The 19301-nt window shown below is 65.4% G+C and overlaps 1 protein-coding gene across 1 annotated transcript; it reads right to left on the reverse strand.

The window, feature by feature from the left end:
* Positions 1 to 914: 914 nt before the first annotated feature.
* OBSL1 (obscurin like cytoskeletal adaptor 1) lies at positions 915 to 17837 on the reverse strand. The gene is made up of 28 exons (XM_059820717.1): positions 17761 to 17837; positions 15788 to 16537; positions 15446 to 15703; positions 14405 to 14674; positions 13933 to 14193; positions 13284 to 13589; positions 12880 to 13161; positions 12508 to 12783; positions 12099 to 12371; positions 9279 to 9551; positions 8614 to 8889; positions 8260 to 8532; positions 7643 to 7918; positions 7137 to 7412; positions 6772 to 7047; positions 6219 to 6500; positions 5150 to 5425; positions 4737 to 5012; positions 4384 to 4650; positions 3955 to 4224; positions 3606 to 3872; positions 3044 to 3310; positions 2577 to 2689; positions 2239 to 2392; positions 1976 to 2137; positions 1699 to 1803; positions 1326 to 1592; positions 915 to 1082 (listed from the first exon to the last, which is right to left on the reverse strand). Exons 2-28 carry the CDS (start codon positions 16482 to 16484, stop codon positions 1075 to 1077), a joined length of 6987 nt encoding a protein of 2328 aa, XP_059676700.1. The 5' UTR covers positions 16485 to 16537; positions 17761 to 17837; the 3' UTR covers positions 915 to 1074.
* Between the last annotated feature and the right edge of the window lie 1464 nt (positions 17838 to 19301).

A 19301-nucleotide genomic window follows, 5' to 3' on the forward strand; every position in this document is an offset into this window, starting at 1 on the left:
CCTGCCAGGGACTCCCCCGAGCATGTGTGCCCTGTCCCACCCTGGCCCCGAGACAAGCTCCCAGGCAGCACTTCCCAAAACCTGCTTCCTCAGAAGGTCCCCTTGCCCTAGACACACTCTCTGTCCCCCAGAGCAGCTCATCTCCCCACCTTTTCCTGAGCTGGACTGGGGTGGTCCTGGGGCAGAGGCTGCCAGGGCCAGGTGGTTCCTGTGAGGATGCTGCCCTGGGGTGATGCCACATGCACTCTCCCAAAATGTTTTGGTGGGAGACAGGACACTGGATCCAGCCTTTGGGCAGAGGCTGGGCTGCCTCAGGGACACTGGCACCCCCGTGGCATCAGAGACCGTCGCTGTTTTGCTGGCGACTGGATTTTATAGAGGCCCGGGGGGAGGGGACCCTGGGGTTGGGCTGAGCCTCCAGCTGGAGCAGGGCAGGGCAGGGAGGTGCCCCTTCCCAGAGCACTGCTGCGGGCAGAGGCTCCCGCCTTGTATATATTTCTCTTGCTGTGATTTGTATTAATTTATTATGGAGTGAGCCAGGACTTCCCCACGGCCAGGCACGCAGGATGGCGGCAAGACTAGACTTGGGGTGCCTGCCTTGTTTGGGACCCCCCCCACCCCGAGCCCAGCCTGGCCAGCCCCGCCGCCCGGGAACTGCATGTTTCTGCCAGGCGACCCCGTCCCCGCAGCGCCGCACCACCGTCCCCCTTTTCAGTCTCTTTTGTAAATGTGCCAAACGCTGCTGAGGCCACGGCCGCACAGTAAAGAGCCTTTCGGAGCCTGGCGTGTGGGGCCGTGGGGTGGGGCGAGGGGGGACCCCGAGGGCCAGGCTCCCCAGGGATGGTGGGTGAGATGCAGAGCGATGCCACCGCTCCTTCTCCTAATGGCACCCCAGCTCACTGGGGTGGAAGAAGCCATGTCAGAAAAAAATGCTGTTTAATGCAGAGCCCTGAGGCCAGAGCAGGCTGGGGATGGTGTCTGTGTGTCCGTGCGTCCCAGGGGAAGCATGACCCTATCTCCCAGCAGCGGCGTCCATCTGTCTGTGTGGAGCCCCTGAGCACTGCATCCTGGCTCCTAGCTCCCTGCAGGGACAATGGGATTCAGGGAGAGCTGCAGAATCCCCACAGCTGGTGGTGCACCCAAACAGGGTGTCCCAGCCAAGGGGGGCACAGACCCCTGGTCCCATATCCAGCCTGCTCCCCTCACCCCAGTGCTCAGACCTCTGCTAGCAGTGGGGGGTGGGGACAGGGCCCCCGGTGTCCCTCTGCTGCGAGGCACGGCAGCACTGCCAGCACCCAGTGATGCCCCTCCCTGTGCTTCCTCACCCTCCACGAGGATCCGGGCGGTGGAGCGGTCATCGAAGGCGTCGCAGGTGTACGAGTCCTCATCCTCAGGGCCCACACGGTGGATGATGAGTGTGCGGTAGCAGTCCAGGTTGCAGATCTCATACTTGTCACCAGCAAAGATCTCTGTGTCCCCGCGGAGCCAGCGCACTCGGCCCCGGGCATGGGACACGGTGCACTCCAGCGTCGCCTTGTGCCGCGCCAGCACCGTCTTGTCTCGCAGTGGCTTCACAATCCGGATGGGCAGCGCTGGTGGGTGGGGGAGAGCCATTGGCATTGTGGGGCAAGCGGGCTCTTGTGGGGACCCCAGCCCTGGTGCTGGAGGCTGGCCAGGCCTTGCACCCCACACCGGTACCTTCCACCCGCAGGCTGGCCTCCGAGACGGCTGTCCCGGCTGTGAAGCGGATGAGTCCCGTGTCCTCCGGGCACACGCCGCAGAGCAGCAGGAAATGCCGAGTCCCTGGGGAGGGAGAGGCTGGCTCAAGGGGACGGTGATGGGCACCCACAGCAGGCAGGGGCAGGCACTTTGTCCACACAAACTCTCCTTGCTCAAATTCACCCCCCTCCCAGCCCCAAACCAGGTGGGAGGTGGGAGGGGATGCAGTGCCCAGTGGCACCCCTGTACCCCCCACCTTCTTGCCGTATCTTCACTGTGCTGGAGACCTTGATTTTCTCCCTGTCCCGGAACCACTCGCCCTTCACGTCCCCGTACGACGTCTCGCAGGTGAAGACGGCGTTGTCACCCTCCCGCACCTGGGCATCCTGCAGGTCCTGCACGATGCGGACCTGGCGCTCTGTGGGCAAGCAGCAGGGTGCCAGGGTGGCCAAGGGCAAGGGGGTACGGGTGGTGCAGGGTTTGGGGGTGTGCATGCCCTTGGCAGGTGGGTGGCTGTACCCTGGACGTGCAGCGTGGCAGAGGCCTGGCAGTCGCCCGCGTCGCAGGTGTATATTCCAGCATCAGACAGCTTGCAGCAGCTCAGCTGCAGGATGCGGCGCCGACCCGCTGAGTAGACGCGGCAGTTGGGCCCTGGCCGCAGCTCCTGCCCATCCTGCCCAGGGAGCACGCGGTCAGGGGTGCAAGCAGGCAGCACCTCGCTGCCTTGCCCCTGCCTCCCCTGCCTCCCCTGCCCGCCCCCCACCTGCAGCTCCGGCAGGGAAGGCAGCAGCCCGGGGGTGAAGCAGGGAGGAGGACATGGCCAGGCAGTGCTGGAGGGGGTCGCGGTGAGCCCTCACCTTGAACCACTTCACCTCCACGCTGGGGCGAGACAGCTCGCATTCGAAACTGGCAACCCCTGTCTCTGGGACCCCCAGGTCCTGCGGGACCCTCACCATCGTGACCGGAGGCTCTGAGGTGGGACGACACAGTGGAGGAAGGTTTGGTAGGGGAAAGACATGGGCTTGGGGCTGCAGGGATGGGGAGCTGTGCCCAGGGCATCTCAGCATGGAGCAAGGGCGGCACTTCGCAGGGCGCAGCCACAGGCAAGCACTCATCACTGCTGTCCCAGCTGGGTCTGGACTCAGACTGTGGCTGGGCTTCCTACTGCTGAGCTCACATCTACCCCCTGGGGACAGGGGGCACCTGCCAGTGTGTGCCTGGAGTGGCCCAGCTCAGCCCTGGCATCTCCCCTGGGACTGAATGGCTGCAGGATGGGCAGCGCCGGTGCCGTGCTCCCCCCTGGCGCCTGCCCCAGTGACCGTACCCCGCACAAGCAGGCGGGCGCTGCAACGCAGCGTGTCAGCGGTGAAGGTGATGGTGCCCGAGTCCTCCATCGCCAGCCCCTCCAGCGTCAGGCTGTGCCCGCAGCCCATGGTGCTGATGCGGCATCTGCTGCTGGGCTTCACCCGGATCCCATCCCGTGTCCAGACCCCGGGCACGCCAGGGTGAGACAGCTTCAGGTGGAAGGTGGCCGTCTCCTTCTCGAAGGTCTCCACGTCTGCCAGCGGTGTCTGGATCGACACCTTCCGGGCTGCAAGGGACCCGTGTCCACGAGCAGGTGCCTGCTCCACCTCAGAGCCCCCAGCTCCCCAGTCTGTGGTTGCTGGAGTGATCCCCTAAATTCAGCCCTTTTTACCAGGCTCCCACCCCTGCCCATCCCTGATCCCCATACTCACCTCTCTGCTTGACCACCCCTTCCAGCCAAGTACCAGCTTGCCCACACTCCCTCCTCCAGCTTGCAGCAGAGTTGCAGCAGGCGGGTGCCTTCTGCATCCCATCCCCATCCCCATCCCCATTCCCATCCCCATCCCCAGCATGGTACTCACGCTCCACACAGAGCTTGGCCTGTGTGCGGTCGTGCAGGCTCTCGCAGCGGTAGGTGCCACGGTCGGCGCGGCTGAGGCAGCGAATGGTGAGGGTGCGCCGGCGCCCTGACTCCTGCAGCTGGTACTTGCTGCCTGGCTGGAGGAGGACGCCCTGCTTCAGCCACTGCACTTCGGCGGCCTCATGGCTCACCTCCACCTCCAGGCACGCATCCCCCTGCTCCTCTGCCACCACGTCCTGCAGCTTCCGCATGAACAGCACCTGCGCCTCTGCACAGCCGATGTGCCGCGTCAGCGTCTGGCCCCGGGGCTGTGCCCTGGGCTGTGCCCCAGCCAGCTCCTTCCCCCTCACCTTGCACGCTCAGCCGGGCCGTGCTCACCAGCCCCTCGGCGTTGGCCATCACGGTGGCCGAGTCACCTGGCTGGCACTGCCGGAGGGTGAGGCTGTGGCACAGCCCACTCCTCGTCACCAGCAGCCGCTCGCTGGGGACCACGGGCTGGCCATTCAACTGCCAGGTCATGGCCACATCCTCGGGGGACACCAAGCACTTGAAGGTGGCATCCTCCCCCTCCAGCACCGTCAGGCTCTGCAGCTCCATGATGATCTCCACCACCCTGTGGACTACAGCTGGGGTGTTGGGGCATGGCACCAGGGACCCCCCCATTCTGCAGAGCTGCTGAGCATCCCTGCACCCCCTTGCCATCACTGTGCCCAGCTTCCCCACCGCCCCCATGGCACAGGGGTCCCCGGGGTGGTGGCCAAGCCTCGGGCAGAGCTCACCCTGCACCGTCAGCGTTGCCAGCGTCTGGTCGTCGTTGGACTCGCAGCAGTACTCGCCGGCGTCCCCAGGTTCCACATGGCTCAGCACCAGCGAGCGCTCTCGCCCCTCCGCCATCATCTGCCACCGGGGGCCAGGTGCCAGCACCTGCCCGTTCTTCCGCCACACCACATCACCCCGCGCCTTGCAGAGCTCGCACCACAGCACCGCCCGCTCGCCCTGCCGTGCTCGCACATCCGACAGCCCACGCAGGAACTTCACCCGCAGCTCTGCATGGCCAAATCCCCTGCGTCAGCACCAGCCGTTGCCACGGGGGGGGGTCCCCAGGCAGCCCCACCACCCCCCCACCGCCCACCTCGGACGCTCACGTCGAACTGCATCTGGTCATGGGGGGAGAGGCAGGTGTAGATGCCGGCGTCCTCCTTGGCCACATTGTGGAGGACGAGGCTGTGCACACGGCCATCCTGCCGCAGTTCGCAGCGCTCGCCGGCCACCACTGCCTGCTGCGTGCCCAGCCAGGTGACGTTGGCTCGCTCCGTGGAGGCAACAGCGGAGAGCACGGCACTGCCACCCTCAAGTACCAGCAGCTTCTCCCGCTCCTCACGCTTGTTCACAAACAGCACGGGCGCCTCTGTGCCAGGGGAGAGCTGGGCTTAGCCGCACCCCCGCCGGCAGCGCCGGTGCGGGATGGGGGCATGAAGCATCCCGGTGTGTGGCAGGGGGACTGGTCCTGCCCCCTGCATGGGTGAGGGACACCTCTAGGCTCACCTTTCACGTGCAGTGTGAAATGCACCTCGTCATCACCGGCATCGCAGAGAAAGATGCCACTGTCACCCAGCTCCACTTGCTTGATGGTGAGGCTGCGTGCGGGGCCCTCGCTGCACACCAGCAGCCGCCCGCCTGAGTGCAGCGTCTTTCCATCCTTCTGCCACTGCGCTGCTGCCGTCTTGGGGGACAGCCGGGCCACCAGTGTCACACTGTCCCCCTCTAGCACCTCCAGCGGGCTCTGTGCCTCCTCCTTGTTGACAATACGCACAGGCCGGGCTAGGGGGTGCGGGGGACAAGACAGGCTCAGGGGTGTCCCCACAGCGCGGGGCAGCGTAAGGACGGGACCACTGCGAGCAGAGAGGTGGCGATGCCCACAGTGAGTCACCATGGGGCAGGAGGGCTGTGGGGCTGATGGGGGTCGTAGTGCATCCAGCTGCAGGATGTTGTGAGTGGCTGGGGGTTGCTGTGGCGCTGGCTGAGGGTCATGGTGGGACCAGCCAGGGGTCCCAGTGGGGCAGGCGTGAAGGCTGGTGGCATCTGGCAGGTCAGGGTCCCCTCGGGGAAGGGGCCCCAGGCAGGGACGGCAGCAGAGCCCATTGCTCCTGCATCCCTCCCTGCACAGGGAGCTCAGCTGCTGGGTTGGGGCCATTAATTTCGGTGTGTTCCCCATCCCAAGCACCTTGCTGGGGAGCTGGGACACCTGCCTGTGCCAGGCCTTCTCCCACCCTGCCCAGCCCTCCATCCCCAGCTGATAAGGGTCAGGGCTGAGCTCAGCCCTTGGCAGCCAAAGCAGGAGGAGCGGCGCCTGGGAGCCGGCCAAGGCTAAATTTAACCAGCCCCTGGCTGGAGGAGGCGGGAGGGACATGTCTTGCCATGACCCTGGCATGTCCCATTCTGACCAACAGCTCCTGCAGGGTTGGGGACAAGGCTCCCGTCCTCCCCTGCCATGCTGCCACCCTGGCCTCTGCCATCAGCAGGGTCACAGAGGCGTTCCCTCCCCTCACCCAGGGCTGTGGCACAATTCCACTGTGCTGGGAGTCCCCAGGGTGCTGAGGTCCTGCCGGCTCACCCGACACCTCCACGCTCGTCACCGCACGGTCGCTGGCAGCATCGCAGATGTAGCACCCCGAGTCACTGGGCTGCACCCCATGGATGGTGAGCTGCCGCAGCACCCCACGGGCCTCAACCTGCACCCGCTCACCCGGCTGCACCTCCTGGCTGTCCCGGAGCCAGCGCACGGTGGCATCGGGACGGGAGAGCTCACAAGCCAGCACCAGGTCTTCCCCGGCCACCAGGCAGCAATGCTCCACAGCGCCTGTGTTGCCCACGATGGTCACTGGTGGCTCTGGGACTGGAGAGACAGGCTGTCACTGCAGGAGCAGCAACCCATACTGGGTGCTGCAACAGCCAGATCCTGTCCAGACCTCCTCTGGCTGCAGCTGGGCAGCACAGGGGTTTCCACAGAGCCCCCGTGTGGGTGCAGCCAGCTCTCTGTCCCCGTCCCCCCCCAGCACCCACACACTCACTGCCACCCAGCCCAGCCCCACACCAGCCTCGCAGCAGCCAGGGACCCGCCTTGGTGCTTGCCCCACTGGCTGTCCCTCCCACGACCTCCCACTCACCTTCCACAGTGACACAGAACACAATGCTGTCATCACTGGTGTCGCAGAGATACTCTCCTGCATCCCTGCCCGTGGCGCCCAGGATGATGAGTGAGCGGCGTGCTCCATCCTCCTCCAGCCGCACACGCCCTGTGTCCTGCAGCTTCTCCCCGTCCTTGTACCACTTCACCTCCCCATGGGCGTGCGAGAGGTGCACCTCCAGCACCAGGTCCTCCATGGCCTGGCAGTGCCGGCGGGTCGGCAGGACATCCCTCTCCAGGATCCTGACCAGCGGGTCTGCAGCACCCAACACCGACAGAGCTGGGGTCTCTAGGGTCTGTGCACCCAGCACCCCCCACCAGGCACTCCCCCAGCCTTTTGCTCACCCAACACTTGGACGGTGAATGTCACTGTGTCATCAGCGGCGTCGCAGACGTATTTTCCAGAGTGCTCGGCTCGGGCCGTGGGGATGAGCAGGCGGCGGTAGGTACCTTCCTCCTCCAGGACCAGGCTGCCCCCAGCCTCCAGCCTGACGCCCTCCTTGGCCCAGTGCACGGGCGCATCCGCGCGGGACAGCTCACAGCCCAGCACCACTGTCTCCCCTGGGGACACTGTCACAATGGGAGGAGGTCTGAGGGGCTCCAAGATCCTCACCGGTGGCTCTGCAAGGACAGTGTGGCCATGATGCAAAGCAACACGAGGACAATGCAGCCCTGGGAACAATTCTATTACCAGCCCCGGGTGAGAACCCATGCTGGGTGGCCCAGCACCCGGGGGGTGGGGACCCACCGGCTCCATCACTACAGAGGAGCCAGTCTCCCTCACCCAGGCTGGGAAAGACCCTGCAGCCAGAGCCCCACCAGGGCCTCCGTGCTCCTGGGTCCCCGCTGACCTGACACCTTGACATCGAAGGAGACAGCCTCATCCTTGCTCTCGCAGATGTACTCGCCCGTGTCCTCTGCACTGCTCCTGGGGATGAGGAGGCAGCGCCAGGCCCCTTCCGCCAGTAGCAGCAGGTTGTCGGTCTCGTCCACCTCCAGCCCGTCCTTGAACCAGCGCACAAGAGCTTCTGGCGTCGAGAGCTCGCACCGCAGCTCCACGTGCCCTGGCGCCTGCACCAGCAGCTCCAGCGAGCGCTGCAGAGGGTGCAGGATCCTCACTGGCGGCTCTGCCGGGGACGCGGAGGAAGGGTGTGAGACTTGCTCTCTGCACCACTCCTGGCTCTGCTGTCCCTACTTACTGTCACCTCTGTCCCTGTCCCCATGGGGCTGCACAGATGCTACAGCCTCTTGCCCCAGTCCAAAGGAGCAGGAAGCTGCTCGAGGGCAGGGGTGGCAGGCACACGGTGCCAGCCCAGCACGGATGGAGGGGGGCACCCACCAGCCCCTGGGTGATGCAGCCACATGCCCTCCTCTGCAATGTTCAGGGCAGGCAGCAGCACTGGGGACCCCATGGCACAGAGCCAGGGCAGCGCTGCATTTCCCAGGACATCCCTGCTGTGCCACCAACCTGCCACCGAGACATGGTAGGAGACAGGCGCGTCACCGGCATCACAGATGAACTCCCCTGCGTCCTGTGGCCGGGCGCAGGGCAGCACCAGACAGCACCGCGGCCCCTCCTGCTCCAGCACCAGGTTCTCGCCCACCTCCACCTCCTCCCCGTCCTTGTACCAGCGCACCGGGGCTGCTGGGCGGGACAGCTGGCACCACAGCTCCACGCGCTGCCCGGCCACATAGGAGTGGGGGGCCTCCTCGTTGGAGCTGACTATCCTCACCGGTGCCTCTACCGGGGGACATATGGGGGGACTCAGCTGTGGTGGCAGGTGAGCCCTGCAGGAGGAGGGGCATCCCCCAGGCAACTCACCGCTCACGATCACACTGAAGCTGGCGGCATCGTCCTGGGCATCGCAGGTGTATGTCCCCGAGTCAGATGGCGCAGCTGTGGGGATGTGCAGCCTCCGTGAGCATCCCTCCGAGCAGATGGCCAGGACCTCGGTCGGGACCACGGCCTTGCCGTCCTTCAGCCATTGGACGGGGGCATCTGGAGGGGACACGTGGCACTCCAGCAGCACGGGCAGTCCTGCCTGTATGTCCTGGAGCTGCTGTGCCTCAGGCACCGGTGCGATGCGGACCTGTGGGACTGAGAGGACCAAGACCCTGTGTCACTTAGCCTCCATCCTACCTGCCCTGGGGCCAACAGCCAGGGTTGTCCCAGCCCTGTGCCACTGGTAGCTGAAAGCCAAGGGAGCACCAGGACTGGGGTGCGAGGTGGCATAACCCATGGGCACGCAGCGTGGCTGTGCCCTGGGGTGCGGAGGGGCAGCATGGCACAGGGCTCTGGGAGGAGACGGAGCAGCCAACCTGCCCCTGCCCACATCCCCATCCAGCCCAGGGTCATGGCAAAGGAGCTGCCCACAAGGAGCTGAGGGGCAGCCAAGATGCTGCAGCTGCCAGTGGCACTGCAGCATGAGCGGGGAGCTGGGGCAGAGGGAGAAGGGGGAGAGGGTTGTAGCTGTGCATTGCACCCACCTGCCACAGTGACAGTGTAGAAGACAGAATCCCCGCCGGCATCGCAGACGAACTCCCCCGTGTCCTGTGGCCGGGCACAGGGCAGTACCAGACGGCATCGCAGCCCCTCCTGCTCCAGCACCAGGTTCTCGCCCACCTCCACCTCCTCCCCGTCCTTGTACCAGTGCACTGGGGCCGCCGGGCGGGACAGCTGGCACCACAGCTCCACGCGCTGCCCGGCCATGTAGGAGTGGGGCGCCTCCTCGTTGGAGCCAATGATCCTCACCGGCGCCTCTGCCGGGGAGAGACACGGGGCTCAGCTGGGATGTAAAGACCAGAGCGGGTGATGGTGGCAGTCACAGCCCTGTGTGGAGCAATGGCTTCACCGGCTTGTTGGGTTTAAGGCTGGAAGGCACCACCTCATCCACATACTGTATTGCACAAGCAGCTGGGCTGCCCTGCCCAGGGCTCACCCTGCTCCTCACCCCTCGTACCCAGGAGGGACACCTGGCTTCCAGCCTGGCTGTAAATTGCTGCCGTGCCCCGGCTCCCACGGTACCTGCCCTGCTCTGTCCCGGGACAGAGCTGAGGGATGTAGAGGGGGGATGTGGGTAGGCAAGTGCCTTGTTAGCGAGCCCCAGCACTGCTAATTGCCATCTGTGGTGCCAGCACTGGCCCCTGTGGCTGCCCTGCCAGTGGGTGCCAAACCCTTCACCTGTCTCCCTGTTTTGGAGGTCGCCGGGTCCCGCCTGGTGCTTTTGTCTCAGCCCAGCCCTTGGCATTTGCTCACACTGCGGCGCAGGCATGTGGGTCGCTTGCGGCCAGCATCCCCATCCCTCCAGCTCACCAGGAGCTGGGACACCATGCCAGATCGCAGTGCTCGCTGAACACCACCGTTAATGGGTTACACATGAAATGTGTGCCACTGTTCACATCTCCCCACTGACTCCAGTCAGACCTCTAAAGCCAGAGGGGCTCCCAGTACAAGCATGAAGTAACCAGCCCTCCTCTCTCCTGGGAGGAGGTCAGGATGTGGCCCCTGCCTGCAGCAACCAACACCGCCTGCCTGGCCCTGTGCGTTGCAGCGGGCTGTAGCTGGCCCACATTGTGCCATGGTGCTCAGCCAGCCTGAAGCTCCGGGCAGGCACAGGGCACAGCCGGCACCAGAGCATGCTGGTGGCCGAGCAGCGACCTGCCCTTCTCACGGCCCGCAGCTGCCCCGTGCTGGGCGTCCGGGCTGCAAGCTTCCTAGACAGTTTCCAGCCACGATGCCCAGGCTCAGCAGCACACCGCAGCCCCGCAGTGCGTGAGAGTGGTGCGGCGCCAGTTTGCAGCATTCAACGTGCACCATGCTGAGCCTGCATCCGCTCGGCTCCCTGATCAAACGCTTGGCAGCTGCCTGTCTCCCTGGACCTGCTAAAAGCAATCACATCGCTGAAGTGCGGCTGGAGATGTTGAACAGCACTGAAGCAAGGAGGGGGCGATGTGCCAGCCCTCGGTGGGCGGCACTGCTCTGGTCCCAGCCCTGCTGCCGGCTCGGAGGGAGCCCCAGCACTCGGCAGCTGCCGGAAAACCTAGAGGCATGCAGGGGTGGCTGGGCTTGAGGCAGGCGGGCTCTGTGCTGCAGCAGCCCCTGGGGGATAGCTGGGATGCCTCGGGAAAACCCAAGCGTGCCACAGCAGCGCTGCTTGCAGCAGCCAGCCTGGCACTCGTGCCAGAGGGGTGCCAGCCGGAGCCTCCTGGCATCCACAGTGAGCCCCGCCGGTGACACTGATGGCCAAATCCTGATCAAACCGAGCCAGCCTCTCTAAGTCCCTTCCATCTAAGTTATGCAAAGCTGCTCAGCTGAAAGGCTGAGCTTCAGCAGATGGTGTTTCCCCCTCCCACCCTAGGGAAGCCGAGCTCTCCATGCCCAACACCCCCATGGGGCGGATGATGCCTCCTGCCTCTGCCCAGAGCACATGCTGCCTGTCCTTCCCGCTGGCGATTCTGCCTTTACCATGCTAAAACCCTCCTTTCTTCACACTCGCAGCGGTCCCCACTTCACTGACTCTTCCAGCATCTCTCATCACTCATCCGATCTTCACTCCTACATCCTCTGCCATCAACTTCGGCACTTTGCCACATATTAACACCATGGAGAGGTTTTACCGCTGTGGTCACGGAGCCTTTTAACTGGGCTTTAGCTCTGCCCCCGGTTGCCTTCCTGTGGTTGCAGGATTGTGGGTTTCGGGGCCAGCAAGGGGAAGTCTTTCACTCGCTTTCAGCTTTCATTATGCTCTGCCAGCCCGCAATGCCAGCAGCCGCTCCACAGCCGGGGCAGCCGCCACGGGACACTGTCCCCAGCTCGCACCCAGCAAATACCACCCAATCATTGGTATCCAGGCAACTGCTAATTCTCAGGTCAGCAATTAACACCGTCCGTCAGAGTGATGTCTGACTGTGAGTCACCCCACACCAGGTGCTGCACCCTCATACCCACTATTTTTAGGAACTCAGGGGAGGGCTTGTTTACTGGCCGTGGGAGAGGTCCGGCAAACACCCCAGCACGGGGGTGCTGGGTGCCAGCCCTCGGGCGCCCAAGTGTGTTGGACCAGCAGAGCTAGCTGTCCCCTTTGCCCGTCAGTCTGGGTGGTTTTATGCACTAGAGCTGCCGCAAAGACCCCGCCCGACCACCCGACCTCCTGGTGAGGATCCAGCAAGAGCATCTCTGATGAGCATCCCCAACCCCAGAGCAGCAAGCATCAGCAAGACCGACAGCAACACGTGCTGTGGCACCCTGCACCACCAAAGAAAGCCCCCCAAGATGTCACCCTGCCAGCCTGTCTGCATCACACCCACCTGCCACAGTGACGGTGTAGAAGACAGAATCCCCGCCGGCATCGCAGACGAACTCCCCCGTGTCCTGTGGCCGGGCGCAGGGCAGTACCAGACGGCATCGCAGCCCCTCCTGCTCCAGCACCAGGTTCTCGCCCACCTCCACCTCCTCCCCGTCCTTGTACCAGCGCACCAGGGCCGCCGGGCGGGACAGCTGGCACCACAGCTCCACGCGCTGCCCGGCCACGTAGGAGTGGGGCGCCTCCTCGTTGGAGCCAATGATCCTCACCGGCGCCTCTGCCAGGGAGAGACACGGGGCTCAGCACAGGCACCTGACTGACGGCAGCTTTCAGCCCCATCATGGGGGCAAGAAGAGGGGCAGGAGCACTGTCAGGAGGTGGGTCCAGGGTCCCACATGTGGTCCCCAGCTCACCGGTCACGGTCACCACAAAGCTCACAGCATCATCCCCGGCGTCACAGGTGTATGTGCCGGTGTCCAAGGGACCCGCCGAGCGGAGGAGCAGCCTCCGCACGCAGCCCTCCACCTGCACTGCAATAACGTCGTCCAGGGGCACGGCCTCGCCGTCTTTCAGCCAGCGGACGGGGGCACCCGGGGGGGACACCTTGCACTCCAGCAGCACGGGCAGCCCCGTCGGCACCTCCCGGAGCCGCTCAGCCTCGGACACTGGGGCGATGCGGACCTGTGGGGCTGAGAGACATTGCAGAGTGGTGAGAAGCATCCTCCAGCATGAGAGCCCCTGCTGCTCTTCTCCTGGCAGGACCCCAGGGTGAGTGCCCCGCTCACCTTGCACATGCAGCGTGGCAGAGTCCCGCACCCCGCCAGACACAAAGGTGACCTGGGCCCCACTGTCGGCCAGCCGCACTCCCCGGATCAGGAGCAAGTGCTCCGTCCCACGGCGCTGCACACTGCACCGGCTGCCCCCCTCCTCCTCCTCCTCACCCAGCCTGGCACCGTCGAGGAACCAAGCGCCGTGCACTGCAGCCGACAGCTCTAGGGAGAACTGCGCGTCCTCGCCGTCCCGCACCCGTGCATCCTGCAGACCCCTCTCCAGGCGAGCTGCAGGGGCTGGAGCACAGCCAGACTCAGCCCCAGCGGCACTGGCCAGCAGCGTGCCATGGCATGACATCCCGGCTGGTCCCTGGGGATAGCGGGGTCCCAGGCACGGGTCCCCAGCTTGGTGCCCTCACCGAGATGCACAGAGCCAGGGAACTCCACAGGGCCACTCCTGCCGTGCTCATTGGTGGCACAGACGCGGAAGCAGTAGTCGGCCTCGCGGGGCACGCTGTCACCCAGGACCTGCACGTGGCCGGGCAGGTCGGTGGCGAGGCACTGCACCCACTCGCCCCCCGCCGCCTCCCGCCGCTCCAGCAGGTAGCAGCTGGGGGGGCGCAGGTGGGCATCGGGCGCGGGGCACCACGTCAGCAGGGCTGCGTTGCTCTCTGCCACACTCATCTCGGCTGCCACCGGCGCGCTCGGGGGATCACGCTTCACACCTGCAAGTCACAGCCCGTGTTGCCTGCTTGGGGATGGCAGCGAGGCTCCCGCCAGGGTGGCAGAAGAGCTAAGTGGGGCTACACAGCCTGTTTCTCTGGGGATCCTCTCTCTGATGGAGAGGATGGATGGTCTTGCTCCCACGTAGCATGGTGCTGGTTACAGGCGCTTTTGAGTGCCTGCGAGGCTGGGGCCCTGGAGCCCTGCTAAAAGCCCCCTTCCCCAAACAGCCATTGCAGTATCATGTCCCCAGTGTTGTGGGTGCCCATCCCGTCTCTCCCCTGTGTCACCCCCCATGAATGGGCAGGAAGGAGGACATGGGGCCCCTCTGAATCTGGGGCTTACACTTGACCCGGAGCTGGGAGGACGTCTGCGACTCCCGGACGGTGAAGGAGATGATGCCTGCATCCTGGCGGGTGACGTGCACCAGCACCAGGAGGTGTGTCCTGCCGAAGCTCTTCAGCACAGTGCGGGGCGACTCCCGCAGCTGCAGCCCATCCCGGCTCCAGCAGATCCCCTCCACCACCTCCCGCGTCTCCACGCAGAAAACCGCATTCTCCCCCTCCATCACATCCAGCTTCCGCGGCAGACGCTTTGCGATCACCCCTACAGGAAGAGATGCATGAGAGCTGGGGGGAGATGCTGGGGAGCAGGGTTGGCTCCCTGGGGTGGGAAAGAGGAGGAGGAGGAGGTTGAGGAGGGGCAGCAGCAGGCACCATGGTCAAATGGTGGGAAGGCAGATGCAGGGGGCAGTGGGGAGCCTGGCAAGGAGGGGGATAGGAAGGCAAAGCCATGTTGCGGGAGACCTGCCCCCCACCTCGGACGGAGACCTCAGCGATGCTGCGCCCCTTGTCCTTCATCTGGCAGAGGTAGATGCCATCATCGTCGGTGCAGGCGTCGCGGATGGTCAGGCGCCGCAGCACGCCTCGCTCCTCCATCACGTACTTATGGCTGGGCTGCAGCTCCCTGTCTTCCAGGTACCAGGCGGTAGGGATGGTCTCCAGCGGCACCTGGCACTCCAGCACGGCGTCCTCACGCTCCACCACCTCCACGTCTGCCAGCTGCACCTGGAACCGCAGCCGGTGCTCTGCCGCCGGGAGAGACGGGTGCTGAGGGTGCGTGGTGCACAGCACCCGCTGGCAGGCCTTTGCTCAGGGCTCTCCCAGCTCGCAAACAGCACCGAGCCCTTGGCCCTTCTCTGCCCCCCTCCTCTTTGGCCTGCGTGGGATGGGCACTGTCCCGGGAAGCATATGCCCCAGAGAGGAGGGAAGCAAAGCACAGGCTGGGGACACCCAGTAATACCCTCAGCATCTCAGCAGGGAGTTTTGTGTGATGCAGGAGTGTGCACACCAGCACGCCGGGGCAGGTGTCTCAGCAGAGGGGAGCAGCGGGGTGCAGGCGGGGGGTGCAGCAGGTGCCAGGTCACCCCAGCGGTGGGCTGTCCCCAGCTGGCAGGGTGGTGCTGGGGGACGGGGCTGCCACCAGCGCAGAGGCTTGGAGCCGTGCCCTGCAGGGCTGCCCGCCAAAACCACTTGGCACTTCCAAGGGAATTTGTCACCAAGGCACTTTCCCCGCTCCCTGCTCGTGGATGGACACCCGCAGCCCTCCAGAGACGCCACCTCTCTGCTTGCAAGGAGAAAGGGGCACGGAGGGGGGGTACAGCTCCCCGGGGGAGCCCAGCGTCCCCTGCTTCCAGCCTGCAGCTCTGTCCAGACACGCCTGGGGTGACCCCAGCTGCATGAGGCAGGAGGGAGTCAAGGGATGCTGGGCTCACACACAGACACATCCCTGCCAGACGAAAAGCCCTGGACCTCCACGGCACCCGGCCGCCCCCAGCAGCACTTGGGCATGCTCCTACCTTTCACCTGGAGCTGCACCGCACTGAGGGTCTGGCCGGCGGTGTTGGACGCAGTACAGACATACAGCCCCTGGTCCTGGGGTTTGCAGTACAGCACCTTGAGGATGAAGTAGCCCTCCCGGTCCTCGTAGACGAGGTGCCTGCGACTGGGGGTGAGGGGCTTGCCATCCTTCTGCCAGATGATCTCTGGCTTGGGCTTGCCGGTGACGTAGCAGCGAAACTTGGCATGCTTCCCCGCGCTCACAGCGAACACCTTGGCCCCTGGCGCCCCAGCCAGCACCGTGCCATTGGGCACCTGAATCTCTGGTCCCGTGTGCTGTCCCGCTGTGTGCCGCCGCTGCTGCCGCTCCGCCAGCGGCTCGCAGCCGTCAGCAGGAGAGCCATTGGGGAGCCCATCTGGCAATGCCCGAGGTTCAACCAGGAGCACGGCAGCAGCCAGGGTCTCTCGGGAGCCGCTGCGTGCCCGGCACACGTACACCCCCCCATCCGGGGGCCGGGCACCAAACAGCTTCAGGAAGTGCCAGTCCTCCGACTCCTGCCCCACCACAAAGTGGCTGCTCTCGAAGAGGTCGGAGAGCTTGTGTCCATCCTTCTCCCACTCCAGCACCGGGCAGGGCTGCCCGGACACCCTGCAGGTGAACAACACATCCTCTCCCCGGCACACCCGCGTGGACAAGGGGGCGACGAGGAAGGTGGGTGCCTCGCCACCCAAGCATCCCTCTTCCTGGGGCTCCCCTGCCTCCACCTTGAGCGTGGCAGCGGCGTAGGTCTCGCCAACACTGTTCTTGGCCTTGCAGACGTAGAGCCCGCTGTCCTGGGGGGTGGCATGGGAGACCAGCAGGCTGTACAGGTCCCCCTTGGCCTCCATGTAGAAGCGGCCTGAGGGCTCGATCGGGGTCTTGTCTTTCTCCCAGAGGATGCTTGGCTGGGGGTCACCCATGATCTGGCAGCTCAGGACCGCATTGGCACCACTTTGCACCGTGGAGGCACGTGGATAGGCCAGGAACCTGGGGGCTCCCCCGAACCCCTCCATGGCCATCTTCCCAGGGTCACGGCAGGCGGCTGGCCAGGGCAGCAGTGGGGATCATCAGCCTGGGGTGATGCACAGACCAACAGGGGCAGGGGCTCAGGCTTTGGAGAAGGGACCCGCATGGAGCACCACGAGGAGAGACCCCCGCCCAGAGCGAAGCCCCCAGTACTGAGCCCGTGCCACAGGAGCATCACCCTCCCTGTGAGCACCCCCACCCCGCTGGATACGCTCCTGTCTCAGCCTGAGTCACCCATTTCCCAGCCCAGCAGCAATAGAAGACGTGACAAAAGGGACTCTCTGCACCCCGAGAGGCTGGGGTGCCCACAGCCCAGGCTGCCTGCCCCAGGGTCGCAGAGGGAACCCCAGCTCCGGGGGTGGGGGACCCCCGCCTAGACAGCAGGCAGCTGCTCGCTGGGTGCTGGGGACTTGGGTGGCCGAGGCAGGACGGCCCCAGCCCACCCCCTCCCCACCCGCGGGGCATTCCTGCAGTATCGGGTGGTGGCAGAGCCGCATTCCTGCAGCATCTGGGCTGGCTCAGCAGGCAGGTGCTGATACGGGGCTGCTGCAGGCAGGAGGCACCCGGCCGGATCCAGGCCTTCCTCCCAGGCTCGGAGGGGCAAGGGACCCCCCTGCACCCGGCGGTCCCCTCGCAGGGCCCTGCCCTGGGGCAAAGGGGGGCTCCCCCCGGGAGCAGGACCCCCTCCAGAGAGTGGTCCCACAGGCAGGATCCAGCCCTTGGGTACTGAAAGCCACGGCTGGAAATAATCAGTATCTCCAGCCCCAGGGGGCAGGGGGAAAGCCGGGGTCCTGCTTTCGGAGGGCACTGCCTCCATCCCCAGTGCTGCAGGTAACCGTGCCTATTGTCACGGGCAGGAGCGGGGCAGGGTGCTCCATGCCTCCCCTGGGTCAGCACAACCCAGTCTCTGCCTGCACCGTGGCTGGGGCTGGGGCAGAGGCACCTCTGCCTCCCTTGGGTAGGTGGAAGAGAAACCAAAATACTCCCTGAATGAGCCAGAAGGTGTGGTGGGAGAGGGCTGGTCCCCAAGGAGAGGCAGGGACCAGGGCCAGCTTCTCTTCCCAGACCCCTACCCCTGGGATGGTACATCGGTTCAGAGCCACCTCCCTGGGCCCAGGCTCGCCAGACCCATGGGCCACCCCTCGCAGCTCCTGCAGATAGGCCCAGCCTCAATGGCTCAGCCACCCTACTGCCCCTTCAACCACCCCCTTCCCTGATCGCCCTGCCCCATGCAGCCCCACAGCCCAGTGGCCTGCCCCATGCACATACCTCGCTCCGCTGCCTCTCCCCCGTGCCTCCCAGTGCCGGCACCAGTTCCTGCTGCTTCCCCCAGCTCCGCTCCTGGGTGTCAGCATGCAGGGACCAAACGTTACAAATGCCTGCAGCTGCTGTCCCCAAAAATACCCTCTGATGACACGCTGGGTTGATAAGGCTGAGCCTGCTCCATTCAGCGCCTTGTCGGGGCAGGGCTGGCCTACGTATAGCAGCCCGGTAGGAGCCACCCGGCGCGGAGCCGGCAGGCAGCACTCCACCTCCGGAGATCTGGCATGCCACAAACCCAGCCGTGCCTTGGTGCTGGGTCAGCCTGGAGCAGGAGGCAACACACCGCACAGGGTGCATGGCATGGGGTGCATGGCATGGGACGCCAGGCTGCAGTAGGACGGGACATGTCATGCAGGACGTGCCGTACAGGGTGGGACGTGCCACACCAGATGCTGCATGAGGTGCCAGGCTGCAGGGGATGGGATGTGCTGCATGGGCCATGCTGTGTGGGATGCCAGGCTGCAGGAGGAGCTCTGGGTGCAGAGTCTGCCCACAACCCTGCAGGCAGAGCTGCTGGATGGGGGACACCTGGCACTGTCCCCACAGACAGTAGAGGGAGGAAGGGCAGGATACACTGGGTCCCCTCACAGCCTGTGCCCGTCCTGCCCCAGGAGCCAGCCTTCAGCCAGCCAGACTCAACAGCACCATGGCATCCTTCTCCCAGCGCTGCTGTGGGGTCTCCAGGTGGCCTGGGTCTACCTCACCTCTTCCTCCTCCTCTCCTGAAGCTGGTCCACGCTTCCCCAGCCCCAGGCAGCACGGGGACCTCTTGCCACCCCTCCTGCTTCACGTCCCCAGGACCTCGCCAGCCTCCAGGCTACCCTGGAGATGCCACAGCCCCCCCCCCCCCCAGCCTGCCCTCCCCAGGGCCCCCTCCTCGTGGCCAGGCTCCCCCATGAACTTGGAGCATCCCAGCCATCCTCAGCATGAGGGTGCCCAGCCTGTCCCCCCCAATGTGGCCCCCCACCTTGGGGCCTCGCAGGACTCTGGACCCCATCAGGGCCCTGCCCAGATGTCCCTGCTGTGCACAGCCACTGCCACCTCCCACTGTCCCCCCACAAGCCCAAAATCTGCAGCTCCTCCACCATGGGAGGCACGCAGCACCAGCAGCTGCAAAGCTTACCCAGGGTGCCCCCTCTGTCCCCACCAGCACAGGAAAACCTTCCCAGCAGCACCCTGCCCACAGCCCGGTCTCCCCAGCCCCATGCACCCACCATCCCCAGCAGCATCCCCCCCCTACACCCCTCCTTCCCGAGCGCCATCCCCCCACACACCACACTGTCCTTGCAGTCCTCGCATTCCAGACGTCTCAGCGCTTTCGCTGCCCAGAGATAATATTCACGGCGAGCAGACATTTGCGTCAGTGTCAGATAGGTCTCAATGCCACCCTGCCCCGGGGGGAGCACAGTGGGCAGACGGGCTGGGCAGGCAGGCAGGAGCCCGCAGCAGAGCCCCCCAAGACACCAGCCCGCTGCGTGCCCCACGGTC

Source organism: Gavia stellata, chromosome 8 (genome assembly GCF_030936135.1).
Source record: "Gavia stellata isolate bGavSte3 chromosome 8, bGavSte3.hap2, whole genome shotgun sequence".
Taxonomy (NCBI): domain Eukaryota; kingdom Metazoa; phylum Chordata; class Aves; order Gaviiformes; family Gaviidae; genus Gavia; species Gavia stellata.